This window comes from Pongo pygmaeus, chromosome 10, assembly GCF_028885625.2.
Source record: "Pongo pygmaeus isolate AG05252 chromosome 10, NHGRI_mPonPyg2-v2.0_pri, whole genome shotgun sequence".
Lineage (NCBI taxonomy): Eukaryota > Metazoa > Chordata > Mammalia > Primates > Hominidae > Pongo > Pongo pygmaeus.
Window position 1 is genome coordinate 41,340,834 of NC_072383.2, and position 22,708 is coordinate 41,363,541.

The 22,708-nt window shown below is 40.5% G+C and overlaps 1 protein-coding gene across 2 annotated transcripts in view; it reads left to right on the forward strand.

The window, feature by feature from the left end:
* The first annotated feature begins 2,386 nt into the window (after positions 1–2,386).
* TMEM117 (transmembrane protein 117) overlaps positions 2,387–22,708 on the forward strand; it is a 561,961-nt gene continuing 541,639 nt past the window's right edge. Inside the window, exons 1-2 of one of the 2 annotated variants that reach the window (XM_054443489.2) lie at positions 2,387–2,762; positions 11,167–11,471. In XM_054443489.2, coding sequence (XP_054299464.1) covers positions 11,195–11,471 — 277 coding nt within the window. In that variant the 5' untranslated portion in view covers positions 2,387–2,762; positions 11,167–11,194. The remainder of the gene's footprint in view (positions 2,763–11,166; positions 11,472–22,708) is intronic. The other variant, XM_054443491.2, reaches the window with a different exon arrangement.

Sequence of the window (22,708 nt, forward strand, 5' to 3'; positions counted from 1 at the left end):
AATGAAAGGGAAAGTGCCTCCTCTTTTCCTTTATTTTCCTTTATTTTGTTTTGTCTGGAGGTGACAGGGAGTTATAAATTACAGACCTCAACTGAGTGCTGTGGCTCACCCTGAAATCCCAGCTGAAGGATGGTTTGAGGCCAGGAGTTCACAATCAGGTGGGCAACGTAGACCCTGTCTCTACAGAATTAAAAAAAATTAGCTAGGTGTGGTGGTGTGCACCTGTGGTCCCAGCTACTTGGGAGGGTGAGTCAGCAGGATTGCTTGAGCCCAGGAGTTTGAAGTTGCAATGAGCTATGATTGCACCACTGCACACCAGCCTAGGTGACAGAGCAAGACTCTGCCTCTTAAAAAAAAAAAAAAAAAAAAAAAGGCTGGGCACTGTGGCTCACACCTGTAACCTCAGCACTTTGAGAGGATGAGGTGGGCAGATCACTTGACCTCAGGAGTTTGAGACCAGCCTGGACAATGTGGCAAAACCCTGTCTCTACAAAAAATACAAAAATTAGCCAGGTGTGGTGGTGTGTGCCTGTTGTCCCATCTACTCTGGAGGCTGAGGTGGGAGGATCATTTGAGCCCAGCAGGTCAAGGCTGCAGTAGGCTATAATTGTGCCACTGCACTCCAGCCTGGGGGACAGAGTGAGACTCTGTCTCAAAGAAAATAGTAATAATAAAAGAAATAAATTACAGACCTCAGTATTCTGTATAATTTGTGAAGCTTTACTATTTTTCAGTTTTAACTGACTGAAGAGTCCTTGCTTTAAATGGAGATCCAAGGAAAATATAGCATATGGAACCTTTGTTAAACAGTTACCCACGTGTAACAGTTTAAAAATTCTTTAGAGAATAATACTAATTACAGTTATAAAAGCACAGTGGAATATAATGACTAATACGTGGAATTAATCCACTATCTATAAGCCATTACTATAACTTACTATGTTAGGTACTAAGGATACAATCATGAGTAAGATTTAATGTTTGCCCTTGAAGAGTTCATAGCGTAGTGGGGGGAAAAAGAAGTTGCAAAAAAGAACAACAAAAGTGTAATAGTAAAATGTACCAAGTGCTAGCATAGGCAACAACTCTTTCTGGCAAAACTTGTTAAAGCATTACAAAAGAGAACCTTACTAGTTAAGAGTTCTGTAAAATGATCACAAATGATTGACTACTATATATATAGTGGTGTGGGGATGTGGGGGTTCTATTTCTTAAGAAGACAGAAGACAAGCTGCTGAACGACATTTCGGTTCTGATGAACTGAAGTTCATTTTAGTAGACACCCATGTAGTTCAATTGATTATGCAGTGGATTGAGTTCACTCTCATATATATGAGAGGCATATATATATATATATATAAAACCATATATACATGGTCATTCTTGGAAGCTAGAAAAATGTCAAATTAGTGGGAAGTGTGGCAGTGAATTCCCAATTATGCCCGTGCAGATAAGCTACCCTGTGGCACTTGGACATGGCTCTCTCCATCCCATCTTAAAATCTGCGGACACCTCAGTTCTCCCCTTTGCCATCCACCCATTCCTGAATCAGGCTACCAGTCCAGGGGAGGGCCTAGCTCTGCCTTCATAAGTTTGCTAATATGGGCATATAGAAATCCTATTTTCCATTTGATTATACACACTAGTGATAACTTCCATTACCACGAAATATTAGCATGCTGGATAGCAGCTGTTAACACATTTTCAGCAACCGGTAAACTGAGGTAGCAGTTGCTATTAGGTGTGGAAGGAAACAGAGTCCACACATACATGATGGAAAGGAGTTACATTCAGGAAGAGAGGAATTGGTCAAATGTAGTCAAAGGGTCTTCCTGCCCTATGCGGCAGAGTTATCATTTAGGTATCAGAATGACAGGCTCCGGAGAGCCTCAGACTGCAAAAAGTTTAAAAATTGTACATGAGTATGTGTGCTGATGTATATATGTGTGTATGCATGTGTATACGTGTGCTTATGTGTGTATACATATGTATGCATGAGTGTATTTGTGCATCTCTATGTGTGTATGAATGTGTGTATGTGTGCATATGTGTGTGTGTGTGTGATACCAGGCAGGTTGGAAAGTAAGTGGAAGACTTCTCATACTCCTCATGGGCTCTGCCTCTCCCCACCCCCACATCCCCACACCAGCAACAGACAAAAACAGAAATCATGTTTTGCGACCTGAGATTGCTTTCGAAAGTTTGTAGCTCTTCGAGGACATCCCAGTGGGACCCTCATTGGTTCCCTGCAGGATGGTGGATTTTCTGTCAGCCGCCCCCCAACCCCCACCAGATTCCTGAGTCCGTTCCCCGCCTGCAGCTGCCGCTCTGCAGAGGCGGGCCGGCCCGGGCAGGCTCGGCCCGTGGCGCAGGCGGCCCGCGGGCTGGAGTCAGCCCGTGGTGCGGGAGGGAGGGCGGGGGCGGGGAGAGGCCATGCCTCCAGCTGCAGAGGTTGCACACAGCTGGCATGATCGCGGTCACCTGCGCGGCGCCGGTGCCCTTGCGCTCGCGTTGCCCGGCCCGCGGCCGCGGACTTTGCGGCTGGAGCGCGGCGCGGTGAAGAACCCGCGCGGAGGGCGCCCGGCGTAGGCGGCGGCGGGTGTGGGCCGAGCCGGTATTTATAGCTCCGTGACAGCAGCCGCGGCAGCGACGCCGCCGGCCCGTCTCGCTGCGCTTCCCAGCGAGGCCGCCGGCGCGCCGAGGGCTGTGCTCGACCGCGAATCCCGTGTTGCAGTCGCCCCGCGCCCCGCGCGACCCTTCGGGTGAGTACGTGAGCATGGGCGTTGGGCGAGCCTCCTCAGCCGCTCGGTCCAGCCGCAGCGGAGCCCTCCCGGCCCTGCCGCCCGTAGCCTGGTGCCTCCTCGTCACTGCCCGCGAGTGCGGAAGCAGCCGCGGAACCCCGGCCCGGCCCCCGGATTCCCCGGCGCCTCTGCTCCTGCCTTCCTGGGGATGGCAGCCAAAGAGGCAGGGTGAAGTGTCAAGGAGGGAGGGGGGACGCGCCAGCCCTCTGGCTAAGGGCAGAGGAGACTCCCGGGCGAAAGGCTCTTGGTGGGAGTCCTCAAACTCCTGGCTCCAGGGTGCAGAGATACGGAGGGAGAGCAGACCTTGAACTTTCCTTGCTTCAGCGATTCCTAGCCTAGGAACTGAGTAAAAGCCCTATTTTTCTTAATTAAATTAACAGGTTGAAGTTCGTAGGTGTTCTTGGGAAAAAAACAAAGACTTGGGTGTTTGCTAACTTCATCATGACTAAATAAAACTGTTTTTTTAATTCCTGTTTTTGAAAATGCCACAGGCCCACAAGTGTGTTCTACCCTCTGTGGAACAATGAAGTGTGTGTATGTGTGTGTGGGTGTGCGTGAGAGAGAGAGAGAGAGAGAGACATGGGAGTAAACATCACATGCTTATCAGGAACCAAAAAGGAAAAAAAAAATGAGTAAAAGTATGTTGAATATAAGGATATGTATTGCCCCCTAATTATAAATGATGTATTGTCTGAAATCCAAGGAAGGAATTCTAGGAAGCGACAGGGTTTTGTTTTGGTTTCAGAAACAAGGTCTTCCAATTTATTGAATATAAAAGTAGTTGAATCCCTGTAAACCCCATTTTTTTTTTTTTTTGTAAAGTATTGACATTTGACCATGGATATACTTTCTTTTATCCCCCAAGTCTTCGTAGTTTAAAAGTAATTATGGATTTTGACATTTTGTCTCAGGCATTTATCCCTCCTATTCCACCCTCCATCTGATCCGTGTGATGAGAATACTGGCTCTTGTCAGTTTTATCTATGCTTGTTTAAGCTGTCATTAAAAAATAAACTTTTCACATGAATTCTATTTAATTCATTAAATGTTTTTTTCTTTGGCATTGTGTTTGGAATATGATCATGGCAATTTCTTTTCTTTAATTTCTGTCTTTCTTTCTTTCATGGAGTCGGGCTCTGTCGCTCAGGCTGGAGTGCAGTGCCGTGATTTCCAGCTGACTGCAACCTCCGCCTCCCGGTTCAAGGGATTCTCCTGCCTCAGCCTCCTGAGTAGCTGGAATTACAGGCGCGCGCCACCATGCCTGGCTAATTTTTGTATTTTTAGTAGAGGTGGGGTTTCACCATGTTGGTCAGGCTGGTCTCGAACTCTTGACTTCGTGATCCGCCCGCCTTGGCCTCCGGAAGTGCGGACATTACAGGTTGTGAGCCACTGCTCCGGGCTCACAATTCCTTATTGCAAACAAATCACTGAAAAGGAGGTCTAAACATTTTTAAAGGATATAGTAGTGATTATTTTTTAACTTTATAATGTGCTGGGCTCATAAATATTTTGCCATTTCAATGGAAAGTTGTCTCTGTTCAGAGGACCCCTAGACCTATTTTGCTTTTGGAGTTGTTGTTTTAAAAACTTGCATTGATTAAGCAATTTGTTTACCCAAGGACTGCAGGATAGGAACAAGGGAAGAAAAATCACTTAAAGGTTGAGACAATGTGAAGAGAAAATCTCGGAAGTGATTTATAGATGTAAACCTCTAAATTAGCTAAGGTACCACAGATATTATCCTGGAATCTATCAGAACCACTTATGGTGGTTTTATTGATTGACTTAAAAGGTTGCTTTTTATTTAAAAGCCCCTGTGGTCTTTTGTATTAGACTAAAAGTAAGAAGTTCTAACTTTATTTCTGTTATTATTGCTATTTGTGTTTTTTTTTTTTTAACCTGTATTAGGCACTTGCATTATGTAAAATGCTGTATATAATCTTTTCTTGCCTTTTTATCTAACAATTTAAGATAATATACTCAGACCTGTCATTACCTCAGGACTGGTCTGTGTGTATGTGTACATATGTGTGTGTGTGAGACCAGGTAGGTTGGAAAGTAAGCATAAGACTTTTCATACTCCTCGTGGGCTCTGCCCCTCCCCACCCCCACATCCCCATACCACCAATAGACAAAAACAGAAATGATGTTTTGCCACCTGAGATTGCTTTTGAAAGTTTATAGCTCTTTGAGGACATTCCATATATTTGGTTTTTCACCTTTCTTCCATCTATCCTTTTGCAGATTTGGATGTGTATTATCCAGACTCTACTCTCTCTGGAATGGAGTCTTCCAGTTTTTTTTTTTTCCTCACCCAGGCTGGTCTGTTATCTGTTATCCATACATCTGTTTATTCATTTATTCATCCATCAGCAAATATCTATTGAGGGCCTACTAGGTTCAAGTCATCACTTAGTACTTACTCTTACTTCCTTCCCATTGGAATTTTATTCTGTGTTTTGTACTTCACACAGTGGTAACTAAGAGTAATAACTTTGGGGTTATATAGAGGTAGTCGTGCCTGTTTCTGTCAGCTGGTAGCTTTATGACCCTGGACAGATCATAACCTCTCTGAATTTCTGTTTCTTCACTGGTAAATCCAAATGGCTGGTATCAGGAATAATTGAGAGAATACATGGAAAGTGCTTTCCAAGAGCCCAACCCCTAAAAGCACTAAAAAGTGTTAATTACGAGTTTGCTGTCTACATCTACTGCATCCCTCTTCATCTCGGGAAATGCATTTTCCATCTCAGGAAATGCATTTTCTATCTCAGGAGATGGCAGTTCCATTCTGGGTTTTGCCTAGGTCACGTCTACATCCAATGTATTAGTAAATCTTATTAGTTATTTTTGAATGTGTCCAGAACCAGAGTTGTTTAAACTGCCTTAATTTCTCTCTGCTTGGTTCAAGTTGCTGCATCTTTGGCAACGGCTTCCTCAGTAGCTTCCCTGCTTCTGTTCCTTGCCCTCCTTTCTTACAAAATATTTTCGACCAGGAAACAGACAGGCCCTTCTGACATATAAGTCAGATTGTGTCCCTCCTCTACTTCCTATCCCACTCAGGCTGAAAGCCCCCATAGGAGGGCTTCAAGGCCTGCTCGTGATCAGATGCTACCTCCTGTACCTAATCTCTTTCATACTCCCCTGCACCTGCTCCCCATCCAGTCATACTGCCCTCCTTAAAGATCCCTTAATTTGCTCTAAACGTGCACCCAACAATGGCCTTTCCAACTTTTGTTCTCTCTCTCTGGATCACACTTTCCCCAGATAGCTGCTGGCTTCTCTCCCTTTCATGCCTGTCTTCCAATGTCACCTTATAATGAGGTCTTTAACTTCCCTCACACCTGACACTCCCTGTTAACTTTTCCTTGCTATAATTTTCTCTATGAACTTCCTTAAAAACTGTGTTTAATTTTTATCTGTTTAATATCTGTTTCCCTCAAAGAAACTATCAGATGCATGGCAACAGGACTTTGTCTGTTAGTTACCCTAGCACATAGGCCAGTGCCTGGCAAAAAATAGGCAACTGGTAAATATTGAACAAATGAATGAATGAATGAATGTTATTATGGAATTAACAAATCTGTACATCATCACTTTTAAATGTATGATTGTCTCACTCTTTTGCTCTGAAACTTTTGATAATTCTCTATTTTCAGTAAAATACAGACCAACACTTTTGGATAATCTTTGTTGTACTGGCTCCTAATTATCCTTAACTCTCACAGGGTAACTCCAAGCACCCAGTGTTCCAGCCACACAGAACTACTGATACATCTCTACATCAGTCCCAGGCGCTTTCCTTTGTGCCTTTGCACAAAATAGAAGTACTGTGATTATTTTTTTATATCAGATGGCTTTATTTTTCTAACTAACATAAAGGGTAAGATTTTAGAATTTATGTCCTTGTGTGTGGAAGACATTGCATGGAATGTTGAAGCCAGGTGGCTTGGATTTAAATTGTGGCTCTGATATAAATTAATTTTGTTATTCTTTACAAGGTACTACTGAACTCTAAGTCTCCGTTGCAATATTTGTAAAATAAGGAAAATAATATTTTCTTCATTGGGTTGCTATGAAATTTAAGAGATGCTTGTAAAGCTCATCAGCATAGTGTCTGGTATATAGTATGTGCTTAATAAATGTTAGCCTTAGAAATATTAATTTAACACCTCGTGCTGAAATGAGAGGGAGTTGAGTGGGGGTGCATTAGTATTGTTACTGGCCAAGTCATCAATGCAGTCCTTGGATTGCACTGCTTCTCTTCGCTTTGTTTGCCTTAGCGGAAGTTGAATGGCAGGTTGCTCCACCTTCTTCTCATCTCACCTAAACAATGAGGGAGCTTCTCTTTGTGAGTGTACCACTCAGCTCATCCAGTAGATGCTTACTGATCACCCAATATGAGCCCAGTATTGTGCTGTGCCCTGGCAGTAAACAGCCACTTCTCTGAGGAGCTTATGATCAAGTGAGGGAGACAAACATACACAGATAATTTCACTATAATGAGCCAGGAGCTAAGATAAAAGCTCATTCTCATTTGTGGTTATAGAAATGAATTTTTAAAAATGGAAAGGTTTTGCAGACTATGTGCCCTGTGTAACATAGTCCATTTGAACAGCCTCAAGCCTGCATTTAAATTAACAGTAGATACACCAAATGATCATACTGATTGTAAAGATGTTTTATGTGCACTACAGAGGTGAAAACAGTTTTGATTCTCTGGATAATATTGGGGTACCTAAGGAACTAGAAAGTAGGGCTCAGATGACTAGGCAAACATTTGCAGCCTGTGTACGAAGTCATGAAGTGAGGATAAGCAGAGGTTTAATTCAAATTATTATGTAAGGGTTTGAAATTTGGGACCCTCTAGAAGATATCACTTCAACTTCAGAATTATGAGGCCAGAATAAATTCCAGCCAGCTTAAATGATCAATAATGGGGTCCTGTTTTGTTCTGCTAGTTGAAACTGTTAGTGGAAATAAAGAATGAGCTGTAAGCATGATGGGAAATATCTTACTGGAAGAAACACTTCCAGCTTTGTGGTATATTAGAAAGATTAAGGGCTAGGTGTAGGTCTGGATTCAAGTCCTGGTGTTTCCACTTGTTATGTAAATTAAACAGGCAATAACTGCTCTGAGCCTTTGTTTTCTTCCCTGTAATGTGGCAGTGATAGTAGCATTCATGGCATTACTGTGGTAATTAAATAAGATCATGTACTAGTGCAGGATTATTGCTCAATGCTATAGTTCTCTTTCCCTAAATAATATAAATGCTGGAGAGAAACAGCTGTCTCAGAAATTTTTTGAATGTTCTAATTTAACTTGAGCATGTGGACATTACATAGCCCACGAAGCAAGATTCTGAAGTTAAAAACAACAAGAAAATAAGTATGTGCTAGCCTCCAAAATGCATGTATTTAAAAAAGGAATCAAGATTGTATGTATTGGAATTGATCTGGCCGTCTGCAGGAAATGGTGATCAGGCCCTGGAGTCAGCCTCAGAGGCTCAGATCACAGCTCTTCTGAGAGGTGACTTTGGGCCAGTTACAAAGTCCATGTGAGCCTCAGTTTCCTCTCTGTAAAATGAAGTGATAGGAGTGATAATGATGGTATTTCAGTAGTATTTCTAAATCCTACTGCCTTAGTTGTGTGTGCTCATGGTGGGAGGGGAGGTGGTGGTAGCAACCATATCAGAATTCTTTACTGGTGAAAGAAGCAACAGCAACCTGTAATAGCAGCTTCTTAAATAATAATCCTTTCTAGTTCCGATGGGCATATGGGAACTATTTCTTTTTCATGACTCACTGGTGACCAGTGATGAATTTTTTTTGTAGTGGTGGTCTTTGGACACTTCCAAAAGTGTTATGTGAAATTGAGTTGAAAACCAACCTATTCTGGCATTCTTACACATTGAATATCATGAAAACACATAAAAGTTCATTTTTTTGTTCTTCACTACTTGCTCTGCTCTCTTTGGTGTGAGAGTCACACATTTAAGTTTCTGCTACTATAGCAGGTGATAAACCTCATATTGAAAAATATGAAAATAAAAACAAGACTCTTGAGATAGTCACCATTCCTAGGTGGTCCAAGCTGCAGCCCCTGGGGACAGATTTCAGAGTGTTCACAAAGATAACAAGGGACTTAAAATTGCTTAGAAGGCCTATGAATCCAAGGCACAGTCACTATTTGCTTGGCTGAATTCTATTGCCAATCCTTTTGCATGTTTATATTTCTTTTGTAAAATAGTCATGACAAGTCCTCATTAACTAAGATTGTAGGTTGAATTGGCATTCGTTAGCCCAGAATATTGGATTGGGACTCGGGAACCTTGGAGGCTATCTCAGATCTTCCATTGACTTACTTCAGGCTTGTGGCATGGTCTTTGTGATTTCAGTCATGTATAAAGTGAGAATATTTATCAATGGATACTCCCGCCACCAAGTGTTCAGGGTTTATAAAGGATTCTTTCTCAACACACACACACGTGCATGCATACACACAATTTTTTTTATGCATTAGAAGTAGATATATTACAGAGTTATTATAACTGTGTCTGGAGAAGAACATGTCTCCAGAAGACATTCAAGGGATGGCATCCCTGGGACTGGGACCTGGGCCTGCTCTCTAGGCAAGGAAGGTGCAAGGAGCTGATCTGGCTGTCTGCAGAGAATGGTGATCAGCACCTGGAGTCAGCCTCAGAGGCTCAGATCAGAGCTCTCCTGCTAGGTGACTTTGGGCAAGTTACAAAATCTGTGTCAGCCCCAATTTCCACCCTGTAAAATGAAGTGACAGGAATGATAATAACAGTATTTCAGGGGGTTGTTATGACAAAAATCATAAAATGATACACGCAGACATCCAGCACAGAGCCTGGCATGCAAACTGCTGTAGGCTTTGTAAAGGACCCTCTTCCGCCTCTTCCCCCTCTTCCCTTTCTGAATTCTAACCAAATTGGGAGAGAAGAAAAATGAATTGGCAGATGGCAGTCAAATTTTTGTCTGTATTATTTTTGATATCTAAGATTTAATCAGTGTTACTGCTGAAAAACAGACATAGTTTAGTCTGAGAGCCAAATGGGCTCACGAAGGCCAAACCCCAGAATTATACATAATCATCCACTTACAAGCCCTGGTGGACCCAGACAGATCTCTTCATGTGGAAGTTACAGCTTGTGTTCTTTATGGGCAGGCTGGTTCCCAAAGAGGGAAGAATGAGGAGCTGAGCAAGACTTTGGAGGTGGGCCTGAACATTTTCATTTTAAGACAGCTATGTACTTCCAGTGCACATATTCAGGTTAGGACCTACTACTGTGGGCATGTTACATATTTTGCAGTGCTCTGTGCCTTTGGATGTGCTGTAGCCACTGCTTAGAGTGGCTTGCCTTCTGTCTGTCCCTTCTTCACTAGTAAAAGAATTCTGCTAATCCTCCAACCTTAAACTTGGGGATATCCTTTATGAAATCTTCCTCTTTATTCTCATTCACCCAATGCAAAGTTGCCCAGTCCTGTCTGTGGGCTACTACTCTACTGTAGACTTAGCTATTTCATAGAACTTACTCTCTATTGAAATTATTTGATAACTAGACTGTGAACATTTTAATAAAAGTTTATTTACCTATATACATTTGTCAATGTTTAGAAGAGGATCTGAAAGTAATTACACCAAATTCGTAAGCAATCATAATTCTGAGGAGAGGGATTTGGGCAGAGGAGAGAATATTGTTTAACTTTTGTTAATATATGCTCATTTTATCTCTATATTGTTTTGATTTTGTAATAATCAAAAAGAGGAGGCCGAGTATGGTGGCTCACACCTGTAATCCCAGCACTTTGGGAACTTTAGGTGGGCAGATCATTTGAGCCCAGAAGTTCAAGACCAACATGGAGAAACCCTGTCTCTACAGAAAATACAAAAGTTAACCAGGCGTGGTGGCACATGCCTGTGGCCACAGCTACTTGGGGAGGCTGAGGTGGGAGGATCACTTGAGCCGAGGAGGTGGAGGCTGCAATGAGCCATGGTTGTGCCACCTCTGCATTTCCGCCTGGGAGGACCTCTACATGTCATCTTGGTCACCATCCCAATTTTGGACAGTGTTCTGCACTCTCACATCCCGTTGTCTCCCCATACTCTTTCATTGTTTTTCTTTCCTAAGTCCCCAAATGATCAGAGGTATGATTAGATGTTAGGGAAGGGACAGTATTCATTTTCCTCATTCTCAGACTTGTCTTGGAGCCATAAGTAGGAACAGGTATCATCTTTTCCAAATACCTTTTTATGGAACTGTTATAAACCTGAACTGATAAAAAGAAGAAAGCCACTACTTGTTTTCCTCCTCTAACCCTATCTATCTTTTCTTATACAGGTAAACTACGAACTGGGACTTTTGAAGAATGGGTAAAGACTTTCGTTACTATTTCCAGCATCCCTGGTCTCGCATGATTGTGGCTTACTTGGTGATCTTCTTTAACTTCTTAATATTTGCGGAAGACCCAGTTTCTCATAGCCAAACAGAAGCCAATGTTATTGTTGTTGGAAACTGTTTTTCATTTGTTACAAATAAATACCCTAGAGGAATTGGCTGGAGGATTTTGAAGGTGCTTCTATGGCTACTTGCCATTCTCACAGGACTAATAGCTGGCAAATTTCTGTTCCATCAGCGTTTGTTTGGTAAGTACCATGACCCATGAAATGTAATATTGCTAATTATTTAATTTCTATTCTCCAACATACAACTTTGCTATTTCTAAATGCCAATGTAGGAGGCATTTTAGTTTGTCCTCCTGCCTTAAGTTATGCATGGTTGTAACTGGGTTCTTCAACTACTCTCTGTTAATGGTTTACTTTTCCTACTGTCTAAGGAAAATTAGCATGAGGTAAAATTAGTACCAAACTTCATTAAAAAAAATAGCATTAGGCCAGGTGTGGTGGCTCACGCTGGTAATCCCACCAGTTTGGGAGGCCGAGTTGGGCAGATCACTTGAGGTCAGAAGTTCAAGATCAGCCTGGCCAACATGGTGAAACCTCATCTCTACTAAAAATACAAAAAATAGCCAGGTGTGGTGGCGCATGTTTGTAATCCCAGCTACTTGAGAGGCTGAGGTGGGAGAATTGCTTGAACCTGGGAGGCAGAGGTTGCAGTGAGCCAAGATCGCACCACTGCACTACAGCCTGGGTGACAGAACGAGACTCGGTCTTTAAAAAAAAAAAAAAAAAAAGAAAAAGCATCAGAGATAAAATAAATATATACATAGTCATTTTTTTAAAACTTTTTGTTTTTAAATTTTTTTAAAATTATACTTTAAGTTCTAGGGTACAGGTGCACAATGTGCAGGTTTGTTACATAGGTATACATGTGCCATGTTGGTTTGCTGCACCCATTAACTCAACATTTACATTAGGTATTTCTCCTAATGCTATGCCTCCCCCCACCCTCAACCCCACGACAGGCCCTGGGATGTGATGTTCCCCGCCCTGTGTCCAAGTGTTCTCATTGTTCAACTCCTACCTATGAGCAAGAACATGTGATGTTTGGTTTTCTGTCCTTGTGATAGTTTGCTCAGAATGATGGTTTCCAGCTGCATCCATGTCCCTGCAAAGGACATGAACTCATCTTTTTTTTATGGCTGCATAGTATTCCATAGTGATATATACGTAATCTTATTTAGAGAAGATATGAACATGAAAATAGCTTTTCCCCCCATAAATAGTACCGAAGTGTTGTAGAGAGTTTATAAATCATAAAGAAAATACCTCCATATCACAGCACATTTTCATTAAATATATACACATATTGTTCATTCAGGGGGTTGGAACTATAAACTTTTACTCTCTCTCTCTTTTTTTTTTGTTGAACATTGGCTTTAGGATGTTTATTTTGAGCCTATCCAACCAAAGAATAGTATATTAGTAAGGGATCTCTTGATAATGACAGAAGAAGAGACTAAATTAGTTTAAGTTAAAAAGGTAACTTACTATAAGGATGTTAGGATATTTTAGAGACTGAGGATAGAATGAAGTGACAGGGACATTGGGACATTGGGATAAATGAAACCAAGGGCTTGAAATCTGTTATGATGCTATTTGGCTCACTTTCTCTATAATATCTGCTTTATTCTTTAACACTGAAAATGAATTTTTTTATTACCTAGAGAGACTGGGTTGACTTTCCTGGTCTCAAGTTTAAACTGGCAGGGAAGAGTGTGAAGTTGTCTCAGGGTTTGATTCCCACCTCTGAACTAACCGATTTTTGCCTGGAGGTAGGTGGTATTTATTCAATAAATGTTCATCGCTTATTACATGCCAGACACAATTCTAGACAGTGAATCAAGTAGGCAAGGTCTTTGCCTTCATAAAAACTTACTTCCTACAGGAGAGAGAAAGACTAAACGAATAAATGTATGCTCTGTATGCAGTGGGGGAAAAGAAAGTAGTTTTGAATGCTGTAGCTGGGTCACTTAGGAAGAGAATGTAATAATAGAGCTTTGGACTTAGCAGTGGTAAGATAAATAGGTGACTTACTGAAGGTATTTTTGGTCTAGAGGTTGGGTTAGAAACCATGGCAGTGTTTTAAGGAATAAATTAATAAATAAATATCCATACACACACACACACATGTAGTATTATATATGTATTTTTCTCTATTCCTCAAACTATTGCCATCTGTTTCTATTACATAAATATATAAAATGTACATATTTTATATCGTCTTGTGCATATATGTATAAAATGCACACATATGTATAGATGCACGTAGTTTCTAGACATTTGGTGAGAAACTAGAAGAAAGAAATGGAGAAGTGCTAAAAATGGAAGAAGGGCCAAGGGAAAATTTTGTTGTTGGTGGTGGGGCAGATAGTTTTATTTGGGGGATAAGATTAATTGACCTGCTTATATTTGTGGGAGAAGGAGCTAGATTAAAGTGGAGATAAAAAGATATAGATGAAAGACAGCATCTCTGAAGGTTTCTGTGGTCTGGGACTTAAGACACAGGTAGAAATGGTGGCTTAGAGAGGACAAGAGGAGAGACCCTGGTTTCTCAAATATAGGCATGGGTGAGATAAAGATTGGTACTATATTAGGTATGTTTGAGGTGTAGGAACAGGAAGGTATTCTTCTCTCTGTTGAACCTGATAACCTGATATCTTTTTAACCTGATAACCTCTGTTTTACTATGAAAAAGAAGATCCGACAATAAAGATGGAGGGGCTTGATGATGCAAGGGGTTTAAGGAAGTGGTCAAGGTTTAGAACAGTGGCCCTAGGGAGTTGGGAAGTGAACTGACTCAGAACAAATGAAAGGGTTGCTGATTATCTTGAAGATTTTTAGCCACTATAAATTTGAATGATACCAATCTGGATTGTTGAGCAGTGTTCTTTTTGAGAGCTCAGTCATCCAGAAGAGAATTTCAGCATGATTCATCTGGGTGGGGACTGCTCAGGCTTGCTGTATTGGAAACAAAGGATGGAAAATAAATGGAGAGTTCTAGTAAAAGCATTATTCATTTGATTGACAGGGGGTTGTGTTTGGACATGGAAAACAGGTGAGGGAGATGATGGTCTGGTATTGGGGGAACCCGCCCCCAATATTTTAACGTAGGTTCTTTCTATTTTCCATAAGTGTCGGCCAGCTGAGAAATAAAGAGAGACAGTATAAAGAGAGGAATTTTACAGCTGGGCCGCCAGGGGTGACATCACATATCAGTAGGACTGTGATGCCCGCCTGAGTCTCAGACCAGCAAGTTTTTATTAAGGGTTTCAAAAGGGGCGGGGGTGTAAGAACAGAGATAGGTACAAAGATCACATGCTTCAAAGAGCAAAAAGCAGAACCACTGATAAGGGTCTATCTAATAAAGATCACATGGCAAAGGGCAAAAGCAGAACCACTGATAAGGGTCCAACAAAGATCACAGGTCAAAGGGCAAAAGCAGAACCACTGATAAGGGTCTATGTTCAGCGGTGCACGTATTGTCTTGATAAACATCTTAAACAACAGAAAACAGGATTTGAGAGTAGAGAACCGGTCTGACCACAAATTTACCAGGGTTGAGTTTTCTCAACCCTAGTAAGCCTGAGGGTTCTGTAGGAGACCAGAGCTTATCTCAGTCCTTATCTCAACTGCACAAGACAGACATTCCCAGAGCGGCCGTTTATAGACCTCCCCCCAGGAACGCATTCTTTTCCCAGGGTATTAATATTAATATTCCTTGCTAGGAAAAGCATTTAGCGATATGTTTCCTACTTGCATGTCCATTTATAGGCTCTCTGCAAGAAGAAAATATGGCTCTTTTTGCCCAACCCCGCAGGCAGTCAGACCTTATGGTTGTCTTCCCTTGTTCCATAAAAATCGCTATTATTCTGTTCTTTTTTAAAGGTGCACTGATTTCATATTGTTCAAACACACGTTTCACCATCAATTTGTACAGTTAACACAATTATCACAGTGGTCCTGAGGTGACGTACATCCTCAGCTTACGAAGATAACAGGATTAAGAGATTGAAGACAGGCATAAGAATTATGAAAGTATTATTTGAGAACTGATAAACGTCCATATTAAGATGAAATCTTTACAATTTATGTTCCTCTGCTGCAGCTTCAGCCGCTCCCTCTGTTTGGGGTCCCTGACTTCCTGTAACAGTCTGGGAGGAGTGGGCAGGAGCCTAAAGATTTGGATGAAACTCAGCAGCTGACATGGGAGTAAGAAAAGGGAAAGGATTGGTGGGTGTGGTCACATGACATGTTGTAGCAGAAGTAAACCATTCTTTAGTAGTGATTCCCAAGTAGGGTGTGGTCTTTAGAGAGTGAGTCCTAAAGTGGAGTGCAGAGATGGGTCATTGACACAGAGAATATTTAGGAACTCAGTTGGATCATCCACCAAACATTAAACAAGCATCATGTCCTGCATAGTAATTATGTTGATAGAAGAGGATAAGGGTGGATAGTGAATGGGAGTGGGTCATTTTCCAAAAATGGATAGAGAGTGCTGGGGAGACAAAACAATAGATACCTGTTACAAGCAATGGCTAGATGTATTTGGATCCCAGTCAAGAAATTTTCTCAGCATAGGTAGCTAAGGCAAATTTAGACCAAAATATCCAGTTTGGAGAAAAGTCATCTGTCTATATTGAAGATTGATTGAGAATCACACCATTAAGCTAATGGTATTAATTATAAACAGGACATTTGGTTTTGTAATTGCTACATTTTGTTAAATTATTCTGTTGCAAACTTTTATCTCTTATACTAAAATCACATTTCAGTTATGGTTTACATTTTAATTCTCCTGGTGGTATAAGTAATCAGCCCTGAAAAAGCACTTTCAATTTCAAGTGATTTATTGAGTACAAATTATTTTAGAATAATGCAAGTGAGTTCTTTTTCTCTCTCTCTCTTTTTTTTTTTTACTTACAGTAGAAAAGATTATATGATGTAGTCAGCTTTATTTCTTCTATTTGGCAATTTCTTTCTCCTTTTTTTCCTTACTAAAAACCTATGAAATTATATGGAATATTAGAGAGGGAATCATAACCTTCTGTAAATCTTGGTGAGGACTCTTGATTTAATTTCCCGATGAACTCCGAACTTGTTCCCTCTCATTCTCTGATCCAATTTCCTAATAAACTTTGAACTTGTCTTCTTCTTCTGTCTCTGCTCATGGCAATTGAGTCTTCCTTACTTCATGAACTATTAATTATTTCCTCCTAATAGTTATCTGCTCCTCTTGTTCATTATGGATTTTGCTAGTGGAATTACTTTTTTCATATTGCTAAATGGCTTCTACCACTGTTCTGTGGTGAGCAGGTCTGTGCAAACCTATCCCCAAAGACTGAGGAGCTAAGAGGCTGAAGAAAGAGGCTGACACATCCGTTTTCACAGGAAACAACATTTAATAGGGACTTAATAACAGAAGCCGTGTCTCAGTACCTGTGAGATGATGGATCCTTGCCCTGTTATCCTCCAGACCCAGGGCTTATACACCATAGGGAATTTGCCTAAGGGAAGGATTCATGGTAAGTAAAAATCTTAGAGGCCTTCCCAGAACTAGGGTTGATCAGAAGTCAACATGATGGATTAGCATTTAAGATGGAGTTACTTTGACCTGCAGAACCACCAACAGAATAAAATCTAAACTCCTTTGATTGATATCTGAAGCTATTTATGATCTACTCCTTCCTCACTCCAAACCTGATCTTTCACATTCCACATACTGCAGGGAAATATTTGCTAGTTCTCAAACTTGCCATGTTATCTCATGTCCCAGTGTTTTTTTGCCTATGTGCTCTCCCGTGCCCATTATGCTCCTCTCTGCTTTGTCACCTTGGCTAGTTTTCCATTTTCCTTCAAATCTCAGTTCAAGCATTGTCTCCTCTGTGACACTTTCTCTGACTCCCTCCTGTAAGACTTCAGTTGTCTTCTCTTCAGCTCCTGCTTGTGACTACTTGTACCAAAGAGTCACAGCCATGCAATGATATGGAAAATAATTAAAAATTTAATGCAAACATTAGTGTTCTTATTGGCTTGGTATATGGTAAATGTTTCTGCCCTGGTTCCCAAATAATTAGCATTTATTCATAATTCATTTTTAAAAGGACATATTTAACAATTTGTACATGCAAACTTCTGTTAGGTGATGATGATGATGATAATGATGATGATGTTGTGTGTATGTTAGGAGGAGTCGGATTGCTAATGACAAGCACAGAAATTTTTGTTACAGAAATATTGGAATGCCTTACAAAAATGATCAGAATCATTTCCTGAGATCAACTAAACAGCTTCTTTTTTATATAATTCTCTAATAAAATGCCAAATACAAATATTATATAGAATGCCACTATCCCTTTCATTTAATCAACTTGTAAGTCTTCTTCATTTATTTTGTTATGGGAAGTCTCTTAGTAGATTCCAGAAGGACAATACAGTATTGCCAATTTAAGGGATGTGTGAGAAAGAGTGAATGATTCTGTGAGCACGTGATTTAATATACTTCATTGGTTATAAATTTAATTTTTCTGTGAGACATAAATGTTATGATTTTGTGACTCTTTAGGTAGTAACATAATTCAGGAGCAATTCTGAAATCAGAATTGATATGTTTAGAATTTTTTTTTAGTTAAAAATGGAATCTTTGGGTATTAGGATTTATAAAAGTTAAATTCCACTGGAATGTCAGTTTATACTCTTCCAGGACCTCTCTCTCTCATTTGCTTGGATGATTCTAGTTTTTTTTTTTTAATGTGTTTTAATAATGCATCCTAGCTTTTTGGGGGATTATACTTTAGAGATATCCATGAATAGAGACATCCAAAATTCTTATGCTGACAATTAGGACTTATCTTCAAGGAGAATTTAATTTCTTGAGCTTATTCATGAAATAATTTTTATTCCAAAAAGGAATTGAAATTATTTACAACATACATGCATAATACAGTAGAAGTAGAAAATCAGGACCACGGAAAAGGCAGGAGCAAATTTGTTTTGATTTCATGAGTTTCAAAACCTTGCTTGGTTTTGAGCTTTCTCAGAGCTGAGCACAGAGGGAAACTACATCACTGTGGTTATCAGCAGTGATGAAAATTGTAAGCTCCACAGAGGTCTTTTTCTTTGCACCAAATTGTAGAACTTCCTTGCTATAAATTTTGGTAAAGCATTTCTTTTTTCTTGTGCTTGGTACAGGAGATGCTGAATGGTGAAGTGGCAAATGCAGAAATGGATTTCATATTCTTGTGTCTTAAAGCAAACTTTCATCAAAGTGTAGAGTATAATATTTAACCAGCTAGGCGTGGTGGCTCATGTCTGTAATCCCAGCACTTTGGGAGGCCGAGATGGGCGGATCATGAGGTCAAGAGATCAAGACCATCCTGGCCAACATGGTGAAACCCTGTCTCTACTAAGAATACAAAAACTGGCTGGGCACAGTGGCTCACGCCTGTAATCCCAGCACTTTGGGAGGCCAAGTCGGGTGGATCACGAGGTCAGGAGATTGAGACCATCCTGGCTAACATGGTGAAACCCCATCTCTACTAAAAGTACAAAAAATTAGCCAGGCGTGTTGGTGGGCACCTGTAGTCCCAGCTACTGGGGTGGCTGAGGCAGAAGAATGGCGTGAACCCGGGAAGGGGAGCTTGCAGTGAGCCGAGATCACGCCACTGCACTCCAACCTGGGCAACAGTGCAAGACTCCATCTCAAAAAAAAAAAAAAAATACAAAAATTAGCTGGGTGTGGTGGCACACGCTTGTAGTCCCAGCTACTTGGGAGGCCGAGGCAGAAAAATCGCTTGAACCCAGGAGGCAGAGGTTGCAGTGAGCTGAGATTGTGCCACTGCACTCCAGCCTGGCACAGAGTGAGACTGTCTCAAAAACAAACAAACAAAATTAATCATGAAAGCAAGCCTGTGATGCTTTATTTCATGAAAACATTTCTATGAAGGGCAAAGTGATAAGGGGGTTCAAGTTACTTTGATTGAATAGCTTTATCTGAGGATGGATTTTAGAACATCAAGACTGTAATAATGTATTTCTCAGACAAACTCCTTTCCCATTATTTGCCTTCTCTCTTTTAGTTTTGTTTTCCAACATGTGCAGAGATCCTCTGTTAGTTGCCATTTTCTTTTTAACACTGCCCTTTTAACACATTGTCAGATGACCTCCACCATAAGGAGCTGTCAGTCTCTCAACAAGAATGATGTTCTTTGTATTCATTGAAGGTATTATTTAGCTGAAACTGGAGTGGTTGGAAGGCAGGCCACCTCAGAATGAGTTGGTAGGTGTAGCATCTGAAAATGATTCTAAACCCGTTAATACTGCATACTTCCTTTTCCAAACATGTGTATTTGCTTATATAGTTATTTGCATAATGTTTCATTAATGTCTGATTTCCCAGCTATATCTGAAACTCTGTGAGTGAGAGATTATGTTGATCTTGCTTACCTTTTAATTTTCAGTACCTAAAACAATGCCTGGCACAGTAGCATTCCATACATTTGATTGAATAAATAAATTAATGTTTCTTCATCCTTTACATGTTGTCTTTGCTAGTGTTGCCTTTTTTATTTTTTGAGACAGAGTCTCACTCTGTTGCCAGGCTGGAGTGCAGTGGTGCAATCTTGGCTCACTGCAACCTCCGCTTCCCAGGTTCAAGCTATTCTCCTGCCTCAGCCTCCCAAGTAGCTGGAATTACAGGCACCTGCCACCATGCCCAACTAATTTTTGTATTTATAGTGGAGACAGGATATCACCACATTGGCCAGGATGGTCTCAATCTCCTGACCTCGTGGTCCACCTACCTCGGCCTCCCAAAGTGCTGGGATTACAGGCATGAGCCACCGTGCCTGGCCCAGTATTGCCTTTTTATTGTAAGATATACAAAGGTATTAATTTGTTCATTTATAAAAAATAAGACACGGTCTCTGATCTCAAGGAATTTAAAATCTGGTTAAAAAGACAAGATACATATGCATGAAAAATTAAACACTCTTGATGATACAAGAAAATGTGTATCGAGTATCAGGTGAATAGTATGGACTGTGAGTGCTGTGAGAATTTAGGAGAGAGGATCGTAGTGGGCCAGGACAGAGGAAGAAAGCTTTGTTGCCCATGTGGTACCTAAATTGAGTCTCAAGTGTGAGTGGGATTAAAATAGTCAGATATGATGAAAGGTATTCATTATAGATTTCAGGTCATGGGGTAGAAAGTGTGAGCAAAGATGGAGACAACTCAGCTTGTTTTTTGGAGTTGGGGGAAAAGCTGAAGAATTCATGCTCATTTTGACTGAGAACAATTTATGTTAGGAAAGAGGCGTTGCAGTGAAAAGGTAGGTTGGGCCAAAATTCTTTGGTCTTTAAATGCCAGTCTTCTATCTTTAGACTTTATCTCTTCCATTACAGTCTTTAAGTCAAGGAAAATATTTGAACAATGTGTGAGATGATGACAAGATTAATCTTGAAGCAGAATTTAAGGGGAATTGGAAAGGGAGAGATCCGGGGAGTAAAAAGGAAGTAAGAAGGTATTGTAGGGGCTGCCTGCAATAATTCTGGCTTATGTTTGTTCAGACCAGTCTAAAATAAGGGGTGGAGCAAAGGCAAGCAGATTGGGGTATGTGAGGCAATGTGAAACCTCCACACTGATGGGATATGAGTAGGCAAGAGTGAGAGTGTAATGAAAGGTAACTAGGAAGATTAGGCTGGGAGACTGGAGGAGTGATTATCCTACTGAAAGAAAAAAAGTCCATAGGATAATCCGGTTAGAGAAGAAGATAATGAGTTAAGGAAGTGATGGCAGCAGGTCATGAGCACATAAGTGATGGCGCATTTACCTTAAACAGTTCACAGAACAGCAAAGGTGTGTGTTACTAAGCTTAGTCCAGGCACACTTTTTAAAAAATTTTTATATTTATTTATTTATTTTCATTGTTTTCTGAACCTCGCTCTGTCACCAGGCTGGAGTGCAGTGGCGCGATCTCGGCTCACTGCAACCTCTGCCTCTCAGGTTCAAGCAATTCTCCTGCCTCAGCCTCCTGAGTAGCTGGTATTACAGGCATCCACCACCACACCTGGCTAATTTTTGTATTTTTAGTAGAGACGGGGTTTCACCATGTTGGCCAAGTTGGTCTCGAACTCCTGACCTCAGGTGATCTGCCTGCCTCAGCCTCCCAAAGTGCTGGGATTACAGGTGTGAGCCACCGCTCCTGGCCCAGGCCCACCACTTCTTATCCAAAACCCCGAGGCCAGATGTGTTTCAGAATTTAGAGCATTTGCCTTTATTTAAGGTCACCCTGCTAAATACCCCATCATCAGACATGTTAATATTTCTGTATATATGTATACATATTTACATGAAGTTGGATAAGTAAAGACCACAGACAGACTCAAGTAAGTTCAGGTTAGGTTTTGCTACTAAATGGATTCAGGTTTGGTCAGGTTTCGCGAATAAATTAGTTACAAATATCAGAGTCTTTTGGATCTCGGAATTATGGAAACTGGATTGTGGACCTGTACTTGACTATGATGAGCATTTCTTTTTTTCTTTTTTTTTTTTTGAGACGGAGTTTCACTCGTGTTTCCCAGGCTGGAGTGCAGTGGCGTGATCTTGGCTCACTGCAACCTCAGCCTACCGAGTTCAAGCGATTCTCCTACCTCAGCCTCCCTGATAAGCATTTCATTCATATACATCTTTGCTTACCCCAAGATAGCCAGCTGAATAAAAATCATGATTTTTTTAAAATGCTGTAGTTAAAAAAAAGAATAATTTGATAACTAAATGGCTACAATAGATGAATACATGCTAAAGATGTACTTTTCTTGTGTTTATATTACGCAAATCATTAAGGGGTTTGCTATTTTCTATGTACCTATGTCTGTTTTAGTTTGAAACAGGAAGTTTGGGGACAAAAGCATTCTCAATATATCCAGAGATTTGGGAAGACAAATTCTAGTTTGTATATTTCATTTTACTGTAACAAAAAGGATATCTCCCATACAATACCAAGTAACTCAACAATATTTTGTCATTTAATGAATTTAATAAAGTGAAATGCCTGTTTGTCTTCTATTTTCTTAGCTTTAAGCTTAGTTTGAATTTTTTTTGGTATGTTGAACTGCACATATGATTTTATCATTTCAAAATAGAAGAGGTTAAAAGTTTCTGAAAAGCATGGTCAGGGTAGTCATGGTGATAAGGAATATCAAAACATGAAGAATTAGACATTTAGGAATAAAAAACTTATTTTAATACAATGATATGGGTATAGTTTGACTTCGTGTTAATTTGAGATCTGAATAGCTGAATAATATAAATAACCAACAAGTTATCATGGTCGTTGAGAGTATATTAAAACTGTATTTATAACTACTTAGGGTGAATGTCAACAACTGATTATTTTAATAATTGTATTATCAGAGTGCTAAGGA